This window comes from Vicugna pacos, chromosome 15 (assembly GCF_048564905.1).
Source record: "Vicugna pacos chromosome 15, VicPac4, whole genome shotgun sequence".
NCBI classification, from domain to species: domain Eukaryota; kingdom Metazoa; phylum Chordata; class Mammalia; order Artiodactyla; family Camelidae; genus Vicugna; species Vicugna pacos.
Window position 1 is genome coordinate 44,029,725 of NC_133001.1, and position 24,937 is coordinate 44,054,661.

General features: G+C 48.0%; 1 protein-coding gene across 12 annotated transcripts in view; it reads left to right on the forward strand.

The window, feature by feature from the left end:
• Window positions 1–24,265, forward strand: part of DTNB (dystrobrevin beta) — a 209,628-nt gene extending 185,363 nt beyond the window's left edge. For 5 of the 12 annotated variants that reach the window (XM_072938083.1, XM_072938082.1, XM_072938090.1 and 2 more), the window contains 2 exons: window positions 14,476–14,629; window positions 15,412–15,816. In XM_072938083.1, coding sequence (XP_072794184.1) covers window positions 14,476–14,629; window positions 15,412–15,638 — 381 coding nt within the window. In that variant the 3' untranslated portion in view covers window positions 15,639–15,816. The other 7 variants (XM_072938085.1, XM_072938093.1, XM_072938088.1 and 4 more) reach the window with 5 other exon arrangements.
• Window positions 24,266–24,937: the final 672 nt, after the last annotated feature.

Sequence of the window (24,937 nt, forward strand, 5' to 3'; positions counted from 1 at the left end):
ATGCCGAGGTAGGGAGCTTCCTGGCCTGGAGTCCTTAAGCAAAATGAGCATCTGCTTAGTTTCAGCCAAAGAAGCATATTTTAAAGGTATGGTAGACTCCCTTATGCTCTTCTCCATTTGCTGCTGATCATAATTTGGCAAGTAAAATTACTCTCATTTGGATCTGCAATATAGATGCCCAATGCTTCAAAAAGAAAGAAAGAAAGAAAAGAAAAAGAAAGAGAAAGAAAGAAAGAAAGGAAGGAAGGAAGGAAGGAAGGAAGGAAGGAAGGAGAAGAATAATATAGATGCATGTTTTATAAAATTGGAGGCAATGCAGAAAGATAGGTAACTGCAGCTAAAGTGGTTCCTTTAATAAGAATCCATGCCAACTCACTACTGCTCTGTAAAGTTGGCTAAGCATAAACCCTTCCATGCTTTCAGTATTATGTATTCTTATTAACTTAAATATATGTAACATTCACTGTGTATTCACTGCTTTCACATTTCAAATTTCAACTCCAGTATTTAACCAGTTCGGGCCTCAGAAAACCAAGAGAGAATCTAGGAGACTCTCAGGCCTGTAGCTGCCCCCGGGATATCTCCCAAATGTGCAGAAGATTATCAGAGTTTATTCTTGGCCCCTTGAAGTTTCTAACCTGATGTCAGACTACTGGTGGCCTGCCCTTCCTTCTACAGCAGCTCCCCATCTGGAAAAAGAAGCCCTGGACAGGCCACCCTCTCTAGGACCTTGTAACTGTCACCCTTAGCCAGGTTTCTCATCCTCAGCACTACGGACATTTGAGGCCAGATAACTTTGTGTGTGTGTGTGTGTGGTTGGGTAAAGGACTTGTAGTATGTTTAGCAGCGTCCTTGATCTCTGCCTACTGAATTGCAGTGGTAGCCCCCTCCCCACCCCAACCAAGTCCCTAGCAGGTGAAATTATCCCTGGTTAAGAAGCTCTGCCCTGAGCCCAGAGAACCTGTCTCTGTGATACCATTCTCAGCATCCCTTATTCTGAGGTTTAGCTATGGGATGGATGGTAAAGAATCCCCAGTCACCTTCCCCCACAAATCACCCCCTTGTCCCTATTTCCTGCTTCTGTTAATGTCATTGCCAGCACTCCCTACCCGCATGCTCCCTTCCAATCCTCTGCTCTTCCCACTCAGTTGTCAAAGCCTGGTCTCTTTTTCCTCCAAAACCTTGCTTGTATCTCTTTCCTCTAATTCTCGCCATTCTTCATTCCAGCCTCCGTCGTCTGTCACCTGGTCTGTTGGAAGAGCCTGCACATAGGTCTCCTTGTCTCCTGTCTCTTGCTTCTCTGCCCCTCCCTCACGTTGCCCCAGAGCCAGATTCTGATCAGACCAGATACGTTCCCTCCTCGGAAGCCTTCACTGGCTCCCTCTGCCATTGCCTATAGCAGGGGTCAGCAAGCTTTTTCTTGGAGGGTTAGATAGTAAATATGTTAGGCTTTGTGAACAGAATCAAAGATATTATGTAAGGACTTACATAACCATTTAAAATAAGACCACTAAAAAACGTAAAAACCATTCTTAGCTCACAGACTGGAAAAAAGCAGGTGGCGAGCAGGATTCGGCCGTGGGCTGTAGTCTGCCTGTCTAGGGCCTAGTAATAGACTTGACCATTTATTCCAGGCTCTGGGTGACTGGCCCACACTCTTCTGTGCCACCACTTGTCTTCCGTGCTCCCTGCGTAGTAGCATTGCCACACGCTCCTTGTCCCCCACAGCCTCCTCTCGTGGTGCCTCTGCTCCTGCCCCTTCCTCACCTGGATTGCCCTCCCCAGGTCTCTTCTGCCTGTTGAAATTATACCCCTAAAGACACTCTCAGATGCCACCTCTTCTGTGAAACCTTACCCCGTTCCAGAAGGTCAGAGTGAAACCCTCTGGGATCCATGCCCCTTTCCCTTTGTCCCTCCGCTGCGACACGGACTTCATCCTCCTTTGGATGCTGCTGGCACACCTGCCAAACTGACTGGGAGGCTGTGAGCTGGCTGAGCGTGGAGACCTGGCCCCTTCTCAGCCCTGCTGTACCCCATTCATAGTGAAGCGTGGCAGGTAGCACTGCATTGAGCCCGTATGAGCAGTTTATGTGCATCCTGACCAACCTGTGAAGTTATTATTGTCTCCCCTTCAGCTATGAAAAATCTGAGATACAGAGAGGTTTAAATAAGTTGCCCATGATCACACAGTAGTAAATGGCAGAGCTGGAATCCAAACAAGGTCTACCTGATTGCAGAGCTTGACCCCTAAGCAGCATATTACACAGAACAGGGACCCGACATGGAGTGGTGGTGCTGGGTCAACGCCACATCTCACTGTGCAAGTTTCTCCTACTTAGTAGCATTTCAGTTTGGCTCATTGCACTTTAAAATGTCATTGATAGGTTCTGGCTGCCAGCCTGATCAATGATTTAGCGATCTGAGTGAAGACCATGCTCTCCTGGAATCCTGTCCTCCTTTGGTTTCTAATATGCAGTCTGAGTGTTGGGTCTTCGTTTTACAGGGATCTTTCCCTTGAGGAGGTCCCTGGTCGTTTTGCTGAGAACTGGCTTTGAAATCCTCCAGTGAGAACTAATGGCATACCATTTTCAAATGGAGCTGGGCAAACTAGGAGGAACAAACAGAAAGAGGGTAATTCTGGTCTCGGAATTTATGAGCTTCCCTATCTAAAAGTTTAAATTTCAACTTTCTTTTGATCTTTGGGTTTATGGTGAGTTTTAATAGATTGTTCTTTTGAGACAGTCTCAGGAACTTAATATGCTTCCCTCCTTCCACTAAGAAAGATAACTGGACGCCTTGCCCCGCCCCACCCCACCCCCTGTCAGCCTTGGGTGAGTTTGTCTTCTACATAATTCAGTATAACTTGAATGGGGGCAGAATCATGAAGACTGAGAACTGTAAGCTTCTACCCATTGCCAACAATGTGATCACCCAACACCCAGCAGTCCTGCCATCACTCTTTCCCATCTGTAGCAGCCAACGCCACAAGCCACTGCAGGGAGTGATAGGTCAGGGGAAAGCCCTGAGTTTCCTGAAGTGATGTGGGAGCAGATGTCAGCCCTCTGCGGAGGGACCTCATGGTAGACTTTTTGGTGGCCCCCTTCCTCCCAGGAGACACACGTGTTAGATGAATGTGTATTAATGGTGGTGAGAGAAGTGAGACATCATACCACTCTTTGGCGTTTCTCTCTGGTGTTTAGAAGCCAAGTCCATCCTTAAAAGCTACACGGCACTGAAGCTTGCAAGTGGACACCTCGGCAAGGGAGGCAGGTCTCCAGGCGTGTTCTTTACCTGTTTCTCATTCACCCTGGAGGGAACCAGGCTGCTGCTTCACTCACTGCCACATGGCTGCCTTTCTCGTCCCTTCCCTCTTGTGTGTTCGCTTCCATCCCTGGGCCTGACTCCCAGCAGTCTTAACTCTTGTCACGTTAGGCAATTATTTTCAAATCTTGCAGCAGGACAGACAGTGCAGCGTCAGATAACCTTCTCTCCCTCTTTTTCCTTGCACATTTGATGAGGCAGCTGCAATTTCCTAGCAGAGTCACCATCAGCACCAGTTGAAAGTAATCTCAATTTGGTGGGGTTTTTTTTTTTTTTTACCTTTTCTTGAAGAAAATAATGTACGAAGTCCATTCCGTATATATCCCAGTCCTCTACACACTCACGGTGGCTTCAGACTTGCACTTCCCCTTTCTCCCAATGTTGTTTTCTTGGTTTTGTTGTTGTTGTTTTTCTGAGTGGGCCTATGAAAATTGGCAGCAAAGAGGCCAGTTTGTTTAATTTAAATACACTGCAGCAAAAGGAAGGTAGTTGTCCACACAGGCCATCTGCTACCTGGCAGGTATCCACGAGTCAGAGAGAGAAATGGAGACTAAAGTGTCTCCTTCTGTTACCATGATAACCACTTAGCTCAGAGTTTCCTCTGGGGGGGGTGTGTGTGGGGAGGGGGTGCAGTTAACAGTGCCCTGGAGAGGGCATTAACTCCCCAAATCACGCTTTTTGTCATAAGCCTCTCTGGGCTTGATTACCTGGCGATAACATGTATCAAGGAGATTTTTTAAAAATCTCATACCTGTTCCATAAGGAAAAAGAAGAGAAGGAAATAGTCTTTATGGAGCCCCTACCGTGTGCCAGGCACCCAGCTGGGGAGGCCTGAGCAGCGCACGTTTCCCTGCTGCAGACAGCGCCTTTCTCCCTGTGCGGCTGTGCCCTTGGCCACAGTGTGTGAGTCCCTGTCCCTGCTCAGTGTCCTCAAGTCACCTCCTCTGGCATTCACTGTACCTGTCTTGGCTCCAGTATTAGATTTGCGCTCTAGACAAAAGACTAAGTCGTGATCACCGTATTCGCCTTTCTCACATTTCTGACTCGTGTTGGAAATTAATCTGCGTTGCTATCAAAAATCATGTTTGGCCTCAGCAGTGAGAAGTCTCGACTGATCCACGTTCCTTCTGACCTCAGAAGGATGGTGCCAGGGTCCCAGTGTGCTTCGGTTTCTCCCAGCAGTTTAAGGCAATTAGAAGACCCAGGTACCAGTCTTAGCCTTGCTCCTAATTTCTTTGTGACCTTGTGTCCTCTCTCGACCTCAGTCTTCTCAGGTATACTTATGAATGTTGGACCAGAACAGAGGCTGTTTTCCTGGGGTAACAAACCCTCTGAAATTATAAGTATAATTTCTGAGCTGTTTTCTTGAAACACGATACATAGCTTTCTCAGGTTCGCAGAGTCTCTCAGAGTCTCGCTGAGTTAGAAGTGAAGGGCCAGCAGACGAGAGAGCTTCTCAGATTAATAACATTCTCTAGCTCTGTCTTTCCAACAGAATTGTTTCCAACTACAAGGGACCTCTGTACTCACAGAACCTGAGTTACAGGGCATTTATTGTGTCCAGTTGTTGGTTAGACACATGATTGGCCTGTGCTTTATCCAAGCCTTTGTTACAGGCTGTGCTACAGCAAGGTCCCACTGTCCTCGCATCGGGAAACCTCAAAACCTCAAAAGCTTCCCCAGCTTCTCCAGGCTAACCACCCCTCTCCTGGCAGCTGTTTGAAACCCGAGGCACGCGATTGCTTTTTACCCTCATTGTCCCCATCCCCCAGAGCCACTTAACTGGTCCCTCCACCTTTGCTGATTTCTGTGTGATTCTAAGGTTCCCCGTAATCTCTAGGTTCCAACGATGATGCTCCCCGACTCCCCCGACCCCCAGCCTCCTACAGGGTCGCTTACTCTAGATTGGTTTGCTTCCAGTGGCGTGTTCGGCAGTGTCCCCGGGGAGGGCCTGCCTCTCTGAACATACTTTTGTATGTTTTGTGGCTTTGAGACAAGATGCAGTTGCTCAGCACAGGGCTCCTGTCTGCACTGCCTTCAGCATGTCCATCTGGCACAGACCTGTCAAGAGGGCAGAGGACAAGCGGCCCCGGCTGGGCTCGGAGGTGACTGTCGCCAAGCCAGCAGTGATGCTGTGTGCTCTGCCTCCAGCTGTGTGTGCTCTGGATGCTCCAGTCTGTGCTTATGTAATAGAAGGACCTGATTTCAAACTCTGTCTCTTTTGAGACAGCCCTGTCTGCACCCCCTCAGCGGCTCCGTGTGCGTGAGGCGTAAGTGGGTGGCATCTCTGGCGTTGACTCCACTTGTGAGAAAGGTGAAGTAGGAGTAAACATGCCTCGTGTGACCCGAGGTGGCTGCCAAAAGCCCTCAGAGGAGAATCCTTCGCTGACAGTGCGGTTACGACCGAAGCGATGCTTTGATGACTCAGCATGTCTGTGATTAAGTGACTTAGCAAAGGCCATAGGGTCAGAGTTTGGTATGTGAAAAATACTTCACAGGTCATCTGGCTGATGCCGCTCAGTTTGTAAATGAGATGACTGAACCCCAGAAAGATTCAAATGCACGTGCCACACAGTCTGAAGAAAAACCCAGGTCTCCTGACTTCCAAGCCGCGCCTGCCCCACCGAACCCCACTGCCTCCTTTGAGTCTTGGCCCAAGGTGGTGGTGAGAGTGAGAGTCCCATCTCAGCGCCTACAGCAACCCCTCCTCTCCCAAGTCACTGGTTTCCCAGTGGAGAATTGTCTCCAGGTCCTGTAATTATTGACAAAGGAAAGAGGTTGAAGCTTTTCAGCATCAGGACAGGCTGTGCACCTAGGCACATTCTCAGATCAGGAAAAATGTTTCTCGATTCTATATCTTTGTGTCCTTTCTCATGCACAGTCCTCTTTCCTAAGGTCTTTGGCATCTCCTGAGGGCCATTAGGCCTGGTCTGTCATAGCCCGGAGTTCTCCCTCCTACTCCCTCTCAGTCAGATGTTCTTCAGGTGGGACTGATCTAATAATGTATAAAGAAAAAAGTCAAGCCCAGCACGTGAGCTGCCTACGGCTACGTAACAACTTACTCCAAAACTTAACGGCTTACAACAAATTTTACCTCACGGTGTCTGTGGGTCAGGAATCCAGGCGCTATTTATTTAGCTGGATCCCCACAGCTGAGGATCAGGGTCTCTCACAAGGTAACAGTCACCCCAAGGCTCAGTGACTTACTTCATTGCTGGCAGGATTCTTCATGGGTTATTGGATTGAGGGCCACAGTTCAATGCCAGATGATGGCTAGAAGCCACCCCCAATTCCTTGCCACATGGGCCTCTCCACAGGGCAGCTCACATAATGGCATCCAGCTTCATTAACGTGAGCAGGGGAGAGAGAGTGTGTGTGGACAAGACAGAAGTCAAGGTTTTTTATATACTAATCTCAGAAGTGACATCCCATTGGCCTGATTCCTTAGGAGCAGTCACTATGCCCAGCCCACCTTCAAGGGGTGGGGATAATGAGGTATCACCTCACACCAGACAGAATGGCCACCATTCAAAAGTCCACAAATGATAAATACTGGAGAAAAGGGAACCCTCCTACACTGTTGTGGGAATGTAGTCTGGTGCAGCCATTATGGAAAACAGTATGGAGAGTCCTCAAAAGACTAAAAATAGACTTACCATATGATCCAGCAGTCCCACTCCTGGGCATATACCCAGAGGGAACTTAATTCAAAAAGATACATGCACCCCAATGTTTATAGCAGCACTATTTACAATAGCCAAGACATGGAAGCAACCTAAATGTCCATCAACAGATGACTGGATAAGAAAGTTTTGGTATGTTTATACAATGGAATACTACTCAGCCATAAAAAGTAATAAAATAATGCTATTTGCAGCAACATGGATGGACCTGGAAATTGTCATTCTAAGTGAAGTAAGCCAGAAAGAGAAAGAAAAATCACTTATATATGGAATCTAAAAAGAAAGACCAATGAATTTATTTACAGAACAGAAACAGACTCACAGACATAGAAAATTAACTTATGATAACCAGGGAGGGGGAAAGGGGTGGGAAGAGATAAATTGGGAGTGCGAGATGTGCAGATACTAACTAATATATGTAAAATAAAATAGATAAACAACAAGTTCATACTGTATAGCTCAGGGAACTATATTCAATAGCTTGTAGTAACCTATGGTGAAAAGGAATATAAAAACCAATACATGTATGTATATGTATGACTGAAGCATTGTGCTGTGCACCAGAAATTGACACATTGTAAACTGACTACACTTCAATAAAATATATATATGAGGTGGGGATTACACAAAAGTATGACTACAGAGAGGGAGGGTGTCACTGGAGGCTTCCTCAGGGTTCTGCCCACCACACTTAGTTATCTAGTTAAAGTATTTCACATAAAGCTTTATTGATGACTGACAGATTTAGTCCTCCCAGGAGATCACTGCCCACTCTGGCTACGTTCCCACTTTCCATTACAGAAGAAAAAGGGTCAGAAACTTGATACACCTCATTGTCATTTAACAAATACTCATTAAGCCTCTACATGTGGTCGGCACAATGGTGAGGAAGATAAATGTGAGAGGTGAGATTAATGCTGTACAGGGTTCTGTGGGAGCATCCCAGGAAGACCTAATCTGATCCTAGCAGAGGTGACAATGGGCAGACAGCTGGGAGACCAGGAGGAGCTGGTCAGAGGACACGGAGCGGGCAGTGCTCCTGGCACAGAGAACAGCAAGCAGAGGCCTGAAGGCAGGAAAGAGCGCAGTCCTTTCCACAGATTGAAGGAGCTCTTGCTGGTACTTTTTGTTGTTGTCTACACCACCCAAGAGCAGAGTCAGTTGACCTCCCTCGTACTAACATTTACCTCATCCCAGGGCAGCCCCCATCTCTAGGCCCCCCTTAAACCTCAGCCTCAGGCCTGGCTGAGGAAGTCACGCACATCGATTGCCTCTGACATGTGTCTCTCCCAGGGCCTTTGGGATTTACTGACCCACCAGGATGCCAAACCGACATTGCTCTGCTGGACCCAGAATTCCCACAGGGCTCCTGACAGCTCCATCCTAGCACTGTTTTAGTCCAACATGATCATCCTAAAGCCAAGGGCTGGAGCTTGAGATCCATGGGGAAAATTACGTCTTCCCAGTGGTCTGGGCTTTTCTCTTTCTCCTGCTCTGAACACAGACAACATCGGAGTCTGGTTTCCATCTTCCTCAGAAGGCATGTCCTGGGCTGTGATCCCGGGGAAGGGGCCTGATTATTTTCAAGCTGATGGTGGGCAGTAGGTTTCATTTTCTGACCCTGGAGTTTTAGCCACATGTGCCTATCCACCCCCCGTCCCTCCCTCTTGCTTCATCCCTCATCATCATTTTCCTATTAAAATATTTGCAAAGGTTCAGTCTCATGTTTCATGTTAAAGCAACCTATTTCTTCATCTCTGGTCTTACGACCCTGACCTTCGGTCCTCAGGCAGTGATGCCTGACCCAAATCTCACTGAGCGAGATTATTGAGTACTTGCCATGTGCTTAATGCTGGGTTGGCCCTCTGAAGGGATGACAGGTAACTGTCATACATTGAAGTGAGTGTGAATTTCACAGGCCATACTCAGGCCAAAAAAAAAAAAATCTGTAAGTGGCCTTAATTTCCCTCTTAAGCACTAACTGTCTGAGCCGGACACTTAGTCTGGGCATTTCCAGGAAAACTCTGAAGCCAGTCACTTCAGAGATGATTATTCCCCTTCCTGCACCAAAAATGAGTGCTATGCCTGGAGGACTCGGGCTAGATGCCGTGACATCAGCAGAGGGGTGTCCACAGCTCCAGGTTGATCTGTGCTGAAGCCATCATGCCCTCTGCTTGTGGCCAGGCCTCGTTCTTGCAGGCAGCACCCTGTTCCATGGCTGAGGCTCCCCCAGCATCCAGGGTCCACACCTGACCTCACTGAGGCTCCAGTTCCTCTGTGATTGAGAGGCAGCTTTAGGCGTATCACCTCTAACGGTATCAGCCTATGGGAAGCGTTCAGCTGCATTGGGTTCTTCCTTGAGGCTGCCCAGGCAACCCAAGAAATGACCTTTGTTCTGGTCCCCTCGGCCCAGGAAAGGCCACTTCTGTGATGTTCTGCATCCCAAACTGTGCTGGCTCAGGATTCTCCTGCCAAACCAAGCATTGGACTTCCTTGCCTTTTCTCTGGGATCTCTCACCTCTCTCCCAGCTTCCTTATCTAGTTTGCACTGTGGCTGAAACTGCTTGTTCTGGCTGGTCATCATAAGCACTTTCCAAACTAGAATAAATTGTATGCTTTGTTATTTGCCCCCACTCCCATAAAAAATGACCAGAAAGCACAGGCTGATGGTAATTATAAGGTAAAAGGGAGAGGTGGTTTCCCAAAATACAGTGATTAATATGTGATAATGTTATCTAGCCAAAACAGGACTCCTGAAATGGTTATAAACTAGTTGGGAAGAAAAGATACATACCCTGATAAAGTAAGTAATAATAAGTGTTTTATAGTCACTGACAAAAATAGAAGAGAGTATTTCACAAGATAGAACATGTCGAATTTTCAATGGAAGATTATTATAAAGGTTAAACAGTAGTAAAAATAGCAAAAAGATTTTGTAGTAATGGATAAGCCACATCTTGTTGGTTCATGCAGCAGTCAGTGGGCTTTGGGGTTGTTTCCACTTCGGGCCTATTCAGCAATTGCTGATGGACATTTGTGTACGAGTTTGGGGTGGGCATAGGTTTTTATTTCTCCTCGGTATATACTCAGGAGTGAAGTTGTTAGATCGTATGGTAAGTTTATATTTAATATTTTAAGAAACTGCCAAACTGCCTTCCAAAGTGGTGGTTCCATTTTACAGTCTGTCAGCAGTGTACAACGGTTCTCGTTTCCTCACAGCCTAGTCAGTCGCTTTGATTGTAGCTACTCTAGTGGGTAAGTGGTATCTTTCGTGATTTCAATTTTCATTTCCCTAGTGGGTACCCATGTTGAGCATTTTTCATGTGATTTTCAGACCATTTGTACATATTATTTCATGAAATGTCTATTCAAGTCTTTGCCTGTCTTGTAATTGGGTTGTCTTGCCTTCTTATTCAGTTATAAGAGTCTTTATATGTTCTGGACACAAGTTTTTTTTTTTATAGTTTATTCTGTTTTTATTTCAGCTTTATTGAAGTATAATTGCTATATAAAATTGGAAGATATTTAAAGTACACATTGTAGTGACTTAATACACATGTACATGGTGAAAGGGTTTCCCCATCTAGTTAATTAACACATCCATTACCTCACATATTTATCTTTTTATGTGTGTGTGAGAACATTTAAGTTGTTCTCTCTCAGCAAATTTCAGCTATACAATAGTGTGTCACCAACTATAGTCCATGTTACATTAGCTCCTCAGACCTCATAGCTGAAAGTTTACACACTTTTACCAACCTCTCTCTACTTCCCCCACCCTTCAGCCCCTGACAACCACTCCACTCTTGGTTTCTGGGTTTGACTTTTTTTTTAGATTTCACATACAGATACCATGCAGTATTTGTCTTTCTCTGTCTGGTTTACTTCACATAGCATAAATAAAACAGCAGGATTTCCTTCTTTTTCGTGGCTGAATAATATTCCATTGTACACATATGCCACATCTTCTTTATCCAGTCATCTGTTGATGGACACTTAGGTTGTTTCCACGTCTGAGCTATTGTGAATAATGCTGCAGTACACAAGTAAACATAGGGGTACAGCTATCTCTTTAAGATCTTGTTTTCATCATTGGATATATACCCAGAAGTGGGGTTGCTGGATCATATAGTAGTTCTATTTTTCATTTTTTGAGAAACCTCCGTACTGTTTTTGCCTAGTGGCTGCACCCGTTTACATTCTCACCAATACTGCACAAGTATTCACTTTTCTCCACATCTTTGCCAACACTTATCTCTTCTTGATAATAACCATCCTAATAGATATGAGGTGATATCTCATGGTGATTTTGATTTGCATTTCCCTGATGATTGGTGATGTTGAGTACCTTTTCTTGTATGCTTTTTGGCCATTTTATGTCTTCTTTGGGAAAATGTCTGTTCAGTTCGTCTGCCCATTTTTTAATCAGATTGTTTGCTTTTTCGCTATTGAGTTGCATGAGTTCTTCATATATTTTAGATATTAACTCCTTATCACACATATGACTTACACATATTTTCTTCCATTCAGTAGATTGCCTTTTCATTTTGTTGATGGTTTCTTTGCTTTACAGAAGCTTTTTAGTTTAATGTAGCTCTGCTTGTTATTTTGCCTTTCTTGGCTTTGTTTTTGGTGTCAAATCCAAAAAATCATGAAGATCCACAATTTCTTCATTAGAAACAACTTTCAATTATTTTTTCCAGCCTATGGCTTATCTTTTTATTTTTCTTTGTGGCATTTTTTTAAATAATAGTTTTTTTAAGATATAAGTCATCTACCACACAATTCACCCTTTTAAAGTGTACAATTCACTAGTTTTTAATATCATCACAGAGTTGTGCAAGCATCAGCATGATCAATTTTAGAACATTTAATCACCCCCAAAATGACTTCATACCTGTTAGCACTCACTTCTCATTCCTCCCTAGCCTCCAAGCCCCAGACAACCACTAATTTACTTTCTGTCTCTGTGGATTTGCTTATTCTGGACATTTCATATAAATGGAATCAAACATGTAGTCTTTTGTAACTGGCTTCTTTTACTTGGCATAATATTGTCAAGGTTCATCTGTGTTGTAGCGTGTGTCAGTACTTCATTCCTTGTTATTACCTAATCGTATTCCATTGTAAGAATGTACCACATTGTATTGAAATCATTCAACAGTCAATGGACATTTGAATTTGTTTTCCCTTTTGGCCATTATGTATAATGCTGCTGTGAACATTTGCGTACAATTTCTTATGTATACGTATGTTTTCATTTCTCTCCGGTCTATACATGTAGGAGGGGAATGGCTGGGTCATATGGTATTCAATGTTTAACCTTTTGAGGAACTGCCAGACTGTTTTCTAAAGCAGCTGCACCATTTTACATTCCTTCCAGCAGTTTATGAGGGTCTCAGTTTCTCTACATCCTTGTCAACGTGTGTTATTACCTGTCTTTTTTTTTTTTTTGTAGCCATCTTAGTGGATGTCAAGTTGGATCTCATAGTGGTTTTAATTTGCATTTCCCTAATGGCTAATAATATTGAGCATTTTTTCATGTGTTTATTGGACATTTGTATATCTTCTTTGAATGTCTATTCAGATCCTTTGCCCATTTTAAAATTAGGTTATCTGTCCTTTAATTGTTCAGTGTCACAGTTCTTTATATATTCTAGATATAAGTCCCCTATCAGATATATGATTTGCAAAAATTTTTCCCATTCTGTGAGTTCTTTTTTCACTTTCTTAAAGGTGTCCTTTGAAAAAGGTTTTTAATTATAAGTCCCTCGTATCTGTTTTTCTTTTCTAGTGTTTGCTTTTTGTGTCATTGCTAAAAAGTCATTGTCTAATCATTCCTTCTAAGAGTTTCATAGTTTTAGTTCTTACATTTGGCATGATCCATTTTGAGCTAGTTTTTGTATATGTTAGGTAAGGTCTAAGTTCATATTTATTTGTATCATGGGAAGATCTCAAAACGTATGCTAGGCGATAAAAGCAAATTGGAAAATGTTACGTACAGTATGATACCCATTCGTGCAAAACTTAAAAGCATGAAATGTCATCTATTATTCATAATTACATATGTACACATAGGGAAGAAGTTTCACACCAGAATCTTTGACAATGGTTGCCTCTGAAAGGAAGAGAGGAGGGGATTCAAAGAATTGGTAGACAAAGGGGTCTTCAGATTTATCTGCTGTGTTTTTAGGTTGAAATAAATTTGACACAATATTAACAATTATCAATTTGGGTGGTCTGTAATGTTCTACTTCTAAGCTTTTCATATTTTTTGAATTTCTCAAATTAAAAATGCACACACGAATCAAAGTGAACGATGGACAACAGACCATTTCCATGTAGCCCAGCGCTCACACTGGTTGAAGCACTGAGGTGATGCTTTGCGCACAGCCTGTCAGCCTGTTTGGGGCAGATGCTGTTTGTATGTGGGGTTTCTGAGCTAGATCCCAAAAGAGACTGATCTTCCTTTGAACTCATTTGCACACTTTGGTTTATATTTTCCCCGTTTTGCTTCCACAGAAAAGCCCAGCCTACGTGCCACACTCAGTTGCCCTTCCTCTGAAGAGCAGCAGAGCCCAGATCTCAGCGAGCTCCCTTTAACAGAAGTTTCAAAATTTTATCCCATTGCTCCAAGCTTTCTCCAAAACTATACCAGAGCCTTCACAAGGAAAGTTTGGTTCCCACTAAACATGTGTTCATCCTCACCCAGTCCCCACTGGATGGCCTGCGAAAGACCTCACTGTGTGCGTGGCGAGTGCAGTGTGACAGCTGGATGAGCCGGCTCCAGGGAACAGCCTGCAGCTGGGCTCCCGACACGCAGACGCGGGTGTGGGTGGCGTGTGTCCCTGTGGCCTGGCAGCTGCAGAGGTGCTGGGCCGCTGTCATTGCCCTCGGAGTGGAACGGCTCGTTCCACTCCCTCCCACTGCCGGGCTGCGCGGCCTGACACAGAGCTCTTACTCTCTTCATCCTGGGTTTTCTCCAATAAAATGGATACAAAAATGTATGTCCTTTCTACTCACAAGTTGTTGTGAGGATCAAATGAGATAGTGCCCATGAATGTGTTTGCAAACAAAAATGAAAGCTGTTGGTGTACTATTTCCAGCTGTGTGACCCCCAACCCCTGATCCTCTGCCCAGCCACTCTGCTCAGTCTGGCCACCTGCAGGGCCTCCGCCTCCCTCTGCAGTGCTTTCCCTCCCTCTTTCTGTCCATTCTTGCAGTGTTCTCGCGCTCTCTTTTCTCTCCTCCCCTTTTGTTCTCTCCTCATCTCCCCTTTTTTTTTTCTTTTCTTCCTCTCTCCAGCCCTGGAGGCAGCCTGACTCCTTCCTTTCACATGGGAGTGCAGTGAGTGCATGGCACCACTGAACTGAAGCCCTGGGCTGGCTCAGACTGAGAAAAAAGACTTTTCCCCCTCCTCAAAGAGGTAAGACATCCGAGATAATATCCTTTATCTCTTTGATTCTCCCAGGCTCAGGCCACAGGATCGCCACATACATCGCCCACTCATGGAGGTGGCCGCCCAATGCCCATGCCCGTGCGCTCCACGTCGGCCGGCTCCACCCCCACCCACTGCCCGCAGGACCCGCTGGGCAGCGGGGACATGCAGGAGGCCTTCGCCCAAGGTGAGTGTGAGAGCAGAGATAATGGAGAGCAGAAAGGGATTGGAAGCACAAGCAAGATTCCTACTGAGACTTTTCCAGTTTCTTTGTGCGCTTAGCTTTAAATGATCCAATTTTCATATACAGTAAAAGTAAGTCAAATGCTGACCCCTTCTCATTAGATGGGCTGGTGTCCAGTGGAGGTCTGCAGGCTTTGTATGTGTGCTGAGTACAAACCTCCTGGGCTTCTGTGCTCTTTTTCCCCGGGTTGTGGGAAGTGCCTTGTCCTTTGGGCTTTGCTTCCTCTGGAGGAATTTGATGGATTCATTCCGAAGTCATGTGTCGGCCTGCAAAATCTTTAGAGCAAGCAAGAGAAGGAAGAGTGGAACTCTAAGTAAGACTTTGCCGAAGGCTCCTTGTCCGCGGAGCTGACAGCCAGCAGTGTTACGTGGTTGGGGGAAGACGAGGAAGGCTCCGATGGAGACTTCACTCCACAGGGAGGCGGAGGTGGAGCTGGAGAGTAAGACCTGCCTTAGGCTAGGAGCACCTGGGAGCAACCCAACTCTTGATTGTGGCTGAGAAGCATGGAGTTGACAGGGCCCTGCTCTGCAGGTGTAGAAGAGGGAGGACCATGGACTTGGGTACCCGATGCTCCTGATGTGCCTGGGAGCGGGCGGAGCTGCGTGGCCCCTCTCCCCTTAGTGCGCACCATGTCCACCCGAGGGCCCGACCCACCGAGGCATTTGCTCAGCCCTCTCTTCCCCACCCACCCACCTGGCATCGCCATCTGCTCTGACTCCCCTCAGGTACGAGGAGGAACCTCCACAATGACCTGCTGGTGGCTGCCGACTCTATCACCAACACCATGTCGTCCCTGGTGAAGGAGCTCCACTCAGGTGACGCCCAGAGCTCCCGCCCAGCCTCGCGTCTCCCCCTCTGCACCCAGGCCCTCCTCACCGCCTGGCCACGTGGTAAAACGTCGCCCCGGAGCGCAGGCCGCCGCCCGTCACCCTGCGGTCTTTTTGCCTTCTAGGACACGCTGGCTCCCCACCCAGAGCTGCTCCCACGCGGGACCACGTAGCGGCAGTCCTGCGTTTAGGCTTCTCTTAAGAACACGCCTGGTGCAGCACAGTGCAGACTTGAGAGAAATTCCCACCTCTCGGTGCAGTCAGGCCCCTTCCTCACCTAATTTGTCTTCCATCTGTGCTTCGTCCGCAGCTGCTCTCTCCTCAGGCCTGCTCGGCTGTCTCATTCCGGAGCTTTCCTGGATGACTGGAACCGAATCAGCCACAAAAGCTTCTGGACTTTCTCTCACTGCCTCTCTGCTCTCTCCTATTTGACTTGGTTTTGAAACCCTATTCTCTCCTTTTGTCCACGAAGAGGCTCTGATTTCACTGGAAGTTCATGACCCGCATCTGTTGCTTCCTTCACTCCTCATGTTCAGTCTTATCTGTGACTCCCTTCTGTCTGTCACCTGGCTATTTCAGTGATTTTCCAGAGACCCTTACCTCATGGAATATTTGCCCTTACATAAATCCAAGGAAGGAGAGAAAAAATAGAAGGCTGTTCCCATACCATCATATCTTAAGAATCCCCATGATTCCATCAGTTTTGTAGCTGCCAGATATTTTACTATTTTTTGTTACAGTGGTCATATTCCCATGTTATATATTAAACAAACAGACTCCTTTCCTAAGTGCTGTAGGTCACTCGTACAGATGGCCCTCTTCTGTTTCTTTTCACCTAATGTAGTGCTTTTAAATACCTTGAGCTAGCTTAACAAGATTATTAAATAAAAATACAAAGCAGTTTTTCTGTGGGCTGTTCAGACACAAATACTTATTCGAACACATACACTGAAATCATCAGTCCATGCTCTTAGGGAAGGCAAGCCTTGGGTGTTTCTTCAGACCTTCATAGGAGAACGCACACACCTGTGGTGTTACTGCTCTCAAATCTGCTGTTTCTGTTTAGAAGAGAATAAGTGTGTGGCCTGGGTTGGTTTTTCCAGTGCAGTTAAGACAGGTTGCCAGTTCTCCTGTGCTGGGAGTTATGGTGACGCTGTCTCCAGTCTGGTACCGTTTCTCAGCCCCCGTTAGAAGCACTGCCCCCTCCACACACACAAACCGAAGAGCTGACGTCATGGGTGATTAGAAAGTCCCTTCCCTAATATAGCTCCCCACAGATGCCAGAAATCCCACTCTTGGAGGGAATTTCCTAGGGGATTTCAGGCCATGGAAATTAACCACACTTGTGCCTTGTGGCCACTTCTTGGGGTTTGTGCAAAATAAGTGGTTCGTGAGCTCATCACACTGATTTGAGAGGTAACTGGGTATCATTAAACACAAAGCCCATAGAGACAAAAAAGCTTCCTAAAAAAGTAAGTTTATGGGGACACCCAGCAATCTCTCATAGGAGGAAAGGATGGTTTTTAACAAAACTATGCAGTGTGTTTAGAAGGTACCTTAGAGATTACACTGTCTACTCCTCTTACTTTAGAAATGCAGCGAGTGGTGATCAGAAAAGTGATTTGCCTGAAATTGTGCAGCTTGAAGGGGCAAAGCTGGTCTTAGAGCTTATGTCTGAACATTAAGCTGATGCTGTTACCACCACACTGCCTTTATCCCCACGCAGGACAAGGTGTCAAATCTCCAGTCCCACGAGGGCCCCTTTCACTGATGCTCCATTCTCCCAAGCCCTGAAGTCCACAGGGAGACGTGGACTAGGCCCACACGTGGCACAGTGTCTCTATAAAACACAGAAGTAAACGCCCTTTACGTGCAAGGCTGCAGTCTCTCGATGAGTGGAAGAGCCTTGCCCGACACCAGCACCATTTTACCATCACTGTCAAGGTCTCTGTGAGGATGAGATTAGATGTTCACATTGTGTTTACATGTATTCTGCACAGCACGGACGTACTGTGTGGACCATAGCTTGCCCACCTCGTCTTTTTTGAAATGCTTTCAAAAATAACGGACTCTTAGAGTTGGAGAGGATCTTAGAAGTCATTTAATCCAACTTGCTGCTCAGTGTAAGTCCTCTGTTTGAATATTTCCAGTGAGCTCATTCATGACCAGTTCTCCCCACTGGGAAGTTCTTCCTTATCAGGGAGCCAAAACCTGCCCGTCTGTAATGCCTGCATTCTCGTTCCACTCTCTGAAGTGACCCAGACTGAGCTCAGTCCCTCCTCTTCACGTCAGCCTTTCAAGTATTTGATGGCAGATGGCAGGGTTCTCCCTCCGCCTTCCCCACTTTGGGCAACTGGTCACCGTTCCTTCAGCTGTAACTCATGTGGGTTTCACTGGACCATCTTGCCTGCCCACACCAGGATGTGGCCAAGTGTTTCAAGGCCCTAGTTCAGAGCCAGTTCCCAGGGCCGACACCCTTCTGCACGTCGCAGGGGTCTTCCCCCTGCAGAGCACAGCCAGCTGCCACCTCCCTGGGTGAGCCCCCCAGGAAAGCAGTCTTAGACAGCACTCCCCTTCCCCGCATAGCCACTTTACACTGTTCAGGCATTTTAAGTTTGTTGTCAGCTAAAATCTCTAGATTTGTTTTTTTAACAGAAGCCAGTGTTCATCTAGGTGTTCCCTGCCAGGCACGTTTACAGTTATTTTCTTGAACCTGAAGGCAAGGTATTGGCTGTATCCCTGGTGGATGTCATCACCTCAGGGAAGCCAGCAACAGAGCCAGCAGCCACGTGGGTGACATCAGACTGCACGTTTCTCTGGGCTTAGGGCTTATGGGGACACAATACTGGGGTGTGGGTGCTATAGGCTAGGTGATTTAAGCACCCTTGGAGGCCTGCAGCCGTGAGCCTTTAGCTAGGGTTTCATCCCACGCCTCCCAAGTTACTCCCTTCTCCCTCCTGCCATGCTTATACCGTGCTGAAGGGTCACTGGCCTCCTTGGACTTGTTTTCACAGCAGAGGAAGGTGCAGAGGAAGAAGAAGAGAAGATGCAGAATGGGAAGGACAGAGGTAAAGGCAGCTCCACAGGACCCCCTAGTCTGAACGGAAGCCAGAGCTCCAGTCCCTGAACGAAACCCACCTTGCCCTTTTGTTTCTGCCTTTCCTCCGGCTGCCACCTTTCCCCAAAGCTTTCAGACCCCTACCGTTCTTTCTCCCTGCTGTTCCCAGCTGACCGTCAAGTTTTTCTCTAGAGATGGTCATGTCAGTGGATCAACAAAAGCTTCCTGATTTCCTGACGCTCTGAGAGATGGGTGGCGGGGATACAGGAGGTGGATCCAAGTCAAAACCAAATATAACCTCTTGCCTCCGGGAGTTTATAGGAAAGCAAAATTAAAATATGGAAAATAAATAAGAGATAAAATGAAGTGGCAGGAAAAGTTAGTCGTCAGACGTTGAGTGTAGGATTATAAATGCAAGAAGTGTTTGTGAAAAGGAAGTGATTGCTGTGGACAGAACAGCCAAATGGTTTTGTGGCTTCTCAGAGGAATTAAAAGCAATAGAGAAAGGTATCAGCAAAGGACAGTAATGCCTTCCTCATTTTATTGTCTCCAAAACCTCCTTAATAACTTGTTATGTTCAAAGAGCTGTGCTAAATGGTTTCCATGTTTAATCTTACTCAGTCCTCAACAACCCAGTGAGGTGTGTAATATAATAATATCTCCATTTTACCGATGAGGAAATAGGCTCAGAGAAATTGAGATCGTGTAGCTATTAAGTGGTAAAGATTGGATCTGAACTGGGTCTTTCTGACTCCAGACTTCATGCTCTTAATCTTCATGTTTCTACGTTACCTTGAACAGATAACAATGCTCTTTGGACATTTGAGAGTTAGCTCTTATTTCTGTGACATATTAATACATCTGTTACTGGATTCCTTCAAAATGTAAGCTCCACAAGGCAGAGATTTTGGTCTGTTTTGTTCAGGTTGTATCCCCAGTGCCTAGAACAGTGCCTAGCACGTAGTGGGATGTAAGTAAATCCACAAATCTAAGGAATTAAACAGGGTGGTGTGCTGGAGAGCCGGTTGTCAGGGAGAGAGGTGGGTGGCCGCCCTGGGGAGGCTGAGGGGTGGAGCTTGAGAAGGAGCCAGCCCAGCTCGCCCAGGTCCCTGCTGGATGCTCTGCACGTAACACACCCTTCCTGTTTGATTCTTTAGCCCCTGGAGGAAAGGATTCCAGACAGGGCTCAGGGCGGTTAAACAACTTGCCCAAGTAGTGAGTGACAGAGCCTGGACTCAGCCCAGGTACCTCTAACGCCAGCGCCCAGGCTTTAGTCTGAGCAGACTGGGAGACCGAGGGAAGTGAAAGAAGTCTTAAGGAAGGTAGGAAGCCGTGGATGCAGGAAGGGAGACTGTGATGGGGAGGGGGGCACACCTTGAGGGGCGGGGTCTGGAGTGTTTGCCCGTAGGGTCTGGTGCGGACAAGAGAGGGTGGGTTTGGAGTTTGTCAGCAAGGACACTGGAATTGCCAAGGAAGAAATGGGGAGAAAAAGAAAAACATACTCCAGGTGCTGAAATCATCGAGTGAGTCAGAGCGAGGCCTGGGAGAAAGTGGACAATAGTATGATGAATTGATGAGAATGACGTATTTGGCATGGCCGTCCAAAGGTCAGAAGGAGAGGGCAGCAGTATTTGAAACATCTAGAAATGCTGCAAAGAAATGGAGAGAAGACTGACTTCTCTGGGCCGACAGGGCACTAGGAGAAGGCAGAAGGGTTGTGATGCAGGAGGTGACGAGAAGAGGAGACACAGAGATAGATTGACACTTCTGTAAACACAAGCTGCAAACAAACGCATGCACACACACACCATCCAGCCAGACCCCGGCATTCGTGTGGAATGTTCTTGGCTGAAGACATAACAGCTGCTGTTCTGGCCTCTCTTCCCTTATACCCTCCCTTCCCCCATAGCTGTTCCCATGGCCTCTCTTCAGTCTCCCCCACTCCCCCGAAGCACACAGAGGACTCTGCCCCGACCGCTTGGGCCTTGCCCTGACCATAGACTCCAGCCCGCAGTCCTGAGTCTGGAAGTAGGCTGTGTCTCACGTAGGGACTGGGTACGGTTTCCCTTGTCTGGTACCTGCTGGCCCCAGGGGCCCTCTGTCTTTGCTCCTGTGTTGCCCTGTCAACATCTCTTTCTGTCCCTCCTGCTTTGTATGTCTATGGGAAGCCTTTCTGTAAGGATGCCTGAATTTTCATTTCTGTGGCTTTTAGGTATCGCCCCCAAGGGGAAGAGTGTTATGAGTTGGGATGAGAGATGGGTAGGGTTTAAAAACAAAGCTTGACTCTCAACATTGTATAGGTCCTCAGATATGCCCCTGTAGCTAACTTGTAGCTGTTACGTGGGTATAATTGTAAAACCAAGTGTTTTTATGATGGACCTTCTGATTCTCCACTGTAAACTTGGCGTGAGATTTTACCGTAGACTGAGGTAGCAGTAACTACTGTCACCTAGGCATTCGAGAGCAACGTAACTGCCAACCACAAAGAGACAAAAAGATTTGCTTCTTTGGGGGTTGAATCATGCTGACATAACATGAAAACAACTTGGTCGGCACCCTGTCATATGCAGTCTGCTCAGTGCAGAAACTGTGAGAGCCAAATGGACATTTCTGAGGACTTGATGACCAAGCCAGGCTTCCCAGCCACATTCACCCCTGCCCCGGGCCTCGCCCTGCCCCACCCCGGCGCTCGGTCTTGCTGCATCCTGGGGAATGCTTCTGCTCCAGCCGGGGTACCTTCCTGCTTGCAGCCCCTCACCTTGAGTGGTACTTATCACCAGGGCTACATAGATGAAGCACAGGTGAACATAACTTCCCCCATATGACATCAGAGCCCTAAATTCATCTCAGCTCCTCCCAGGCCACATGTTACGCTCCTGTGTCCTTCAGAATCACCTCTCCCAGAACCTGCCACCACGGTGTTGGGAGCTGTAAATCCAGGTTGCACACTTAAGGCTGGTGCACGTCTGGCAGACTGCGAGCAGCGGTCCTTGGTGAGAACAGGTACAGGCTTTTGAGGTTCCAGGCGGTGGTTCAAGATTCCAGGGTGAGCAAGAGTATGACTGAGAATTCCCAAGCAGATACGTCTGCAGGAAGGAAATACGGTTCTTATCAAAGTTTGAACATTTTCACCTTGTTCACTTTCAGAAGCAGGTGGGCTGTACCCACTAATGTAGCGGCTCCCTAGATTTCGGGTGCATTCGTTTCCATTTTAGTGTTACCATTTTCTTCCTCCTGCGAGGCTCTTGTCTCCAAGGCTGTTTTATGTCAGTTGCAGTTGCTGGTTATAGGTAGTGTGACCCCCCGTTTTCATACCTGGTCGGGGAAAGTCAACCTACAAGGAGCAAAGGGGAGAGGCGAGCCCGGGAGCCCATGGGCACGTGGGTCAGGGAGGCCCGGAGGAGACCCCAGGTGTGACCGTGGTCTGTTGTTTGTGTCCCCGCTGCACAGGTTAGCAGAGGAGCCAGGACAGAGAGGAAGCGCGGGTGAGTACGGGTTTCTCCGCCTTCCCCCACCGCCCCTTTCCGTCCTCCCTTTCCTCAGTCACACGTCCCAAGCCAGAGCCACCCACCACGTGAGAGCCAAGTTAGGGTTTCCCTTCTGTGCTCAGCTGCACGTGTTCTCTGTGTGTAGCCCGCCGGCATACCTGCTTGGCCCCATTTCCATGCCCGGACCCAGGACGTCTTGCACTGCCCCAGGCCTGGGCCTCAGGCAGGCCTTGGTGTCACCTGTGTCGGGAAGCAGGGGGCAGAGCAGACACTGCTGGCTGAAACAGGCTCTGGGGGCAGGGGTCAGAGGTCACTTCCCAGGGTTGCCTATGCCTCCTTGTTCCTGATTTCCCACAGCTACTGTCATTTCTCTCTAGGGGTCCAAACCACAGTCCGTGCATCCCTGGGGTTCTGTCACCCAGAGCTGTAACCTGCCACATGTTTCTGTCGTGTAAGACCAACGGACCCCAGAAAGCCGACCAAACCGTTTCCCACAGTGCCTGGCCAAGCTGTACCTTCTCACTTCCTTAAAGTATTCATAAAAAGTACAGACTTCCCCACAAGCAAATGGCCATCACTTTAGGAGTTACTCTTTCACATTTTTCCATCTCAGGACCTTAACTCTTATCTAGTCCCAGTTTCAAGGCAGTGCAGCTTCTGGGCATGCATGCTGAAAGCAGGGATGAAAATAATTGGACAGCCAGTCTGTTCAGAGAGTTCTTCCAAGGATAGATGCCTTTGGTGCAGCCGTGAGTTTTCTCTTTATTTTTCAGTCTTTTCTTCCGTCCCCTCCCCCACCTCTTGTGTTTAAAAGTTAGGCCATCTTCCTCAGTTGCAGATCTTCCAAGCAGAAAAACCAGGGCTGCAGCTCATAATCCAGAAAAGGAACTTTCCCAGGCCCTTCTGAGTAGTCTCGTTCTGGAGCAGCCTCCGGGCCTTTTCCTGACACCCCGCCTTCCCCCATCTGCACCAGGCCCTTGGTTCTGTCCTTGCACCCCGGGACCACCTGTCTCTGAGCCTCCACTGACTCAGGGATCCTGCAGGCTGAAGACGGGCGGCACTCGAGCTGCAGACATTCTCTCGCTGCTCTGGAAATCACAGAGCCGCCCATGCCGGGGCAGGCTTTTCCCTGCGCTCACTGCACACGCAGGCTAGGCCCTTCCTGACAGCAGGCCTTGGCTGCCGCTGCCATGGAGGAAGTCAGGAGCTGACTTGCCCTTGGGGAGCCTGCCAGAGCCCCTCTCTCCGGGGTGCAGAGGAACTGGGGGACAAGGAAAGCGTGGCAGCCATCTGGCCCACTCCCTTTCCGTGCACACGAGGAAACTAAGGCCCACTGCCCAGGAGCTTGGTGCCGGACCTGGAATCAGAGCTGGGTCTTCTGCTGCTAATGCTGTCCTCTGACCCATCAGGAGTTAGGAGAAACTTGCCAGTAGTGGACAAGCAAAAGTATAAAAACTCAGGTGGCTCAGTTTCATGAACCCTTACATTGTGCTGTCCTCGGGCATGAAGCTAAGGCTTCCTCCCCTTCTACTCAGTGTTTCACGGCACATCTCCGACCTCTTTGCCATTCTCCTCAGTCACAATTCTCTTTCCCATAAAACCACCACATTCCAAACCTTGCACTGCAAACACAGTTCTTTCCTTCCTGGAAACATTTCCTGACCCTGTGACCTAAGCGAAGACTTCAAAGACTCAAGGTACTCCTAGAAAAGAGAACACCCTTTTCCCTAAAAGGGGGCATGAGTACTGTCAGCTCTTTGCACATCCCAGGTTGAAAGATAAGCGTCCCAACCACGTCATCGTCATCCCTGTACATTTTGTCCCCAGCAGACATTGGCAGCATTTGCTCAGAGACCCTTGGCAGTGCCCGTGAGTCACAGTGTGTCTGTCCCACACAGGCACAGGGGACGTGAAGTCAGCTGGCACCGACACGAGAAGGCGAGGTCCTCCCACAGAGGCGCGTTCCTGTCCATTTTCCCACTGCACACCTGGACCAGGCTTGCAGGCTGCCAGACGTCACCACCTGCGGGGGAGAGGGACGTGCAAGCCGCTGGGAAGTGGGAGGGAGCCCTGGTGCCGCCGCGGGCGTGCCCCCGCCTCCACAGTCCTGCATGAACTAGCATCTTCATCACTCCCCTCCGGGCACAGTCTCATCGCTGCACCAGGAATTTACTGGAGGTTGAAAAGAGAAAAGAAACAGCACGAATCTCCTGTGTGTGTGACCTGATGGAGTTCTTGCTGGCTTCTGACCAGCTCGCGGGGTGCTCCCCAGGGAGTGGGGCACAAGTTTCCTCCCGACCTTTGACCTTTAGAAACCCAACAGGTTTTCTCCCCTCTGTCGTGCAAAGACAGCTTCGGGCCTTACTCAGTTCTACAAACATTCACACCCTGGCCACAGTGCTAAAAATAGCCTTCCTTTCTCTCACTGCTTAGTCTTCCGCCGGGTTCGGTGCTGCTGCCCTGCAGCCCAGGCGGGAGGCGGGAGCAGAGAGAGCTCTGCACTGTAGCCCCGGACGAGTCCTCCTCCAGCAGCGGCGGCGGCGGCAGCTGCGGTAGCGGTGCGGGAGGCTCCCGTGCAGCGGAGCCCCGGAGCCCCGGACTGGCCCCGCGGGGCGCGCTGACCGTGACCGCCAGGGGGAGCGCCGCCCGGATGCCGCTCGCCCAGCCTCTCCCTCTCGGGGTCCATTCTGCTCCGGCACTCAGGATAATCAATCCCAATTCTCGGTGATTTTCATTTATTTTTTCCTCCTCCCTGGGCTCCAGGATGTTATTTTTAGTAGAAGAACTGCTATAAATATTTATAAAGGGCAGTGACTGGAATGAAGCGAGAGGCCCCACAGCTGGCTCTCGGCGCCCCCCCCCTCCCCAGGCACACGGT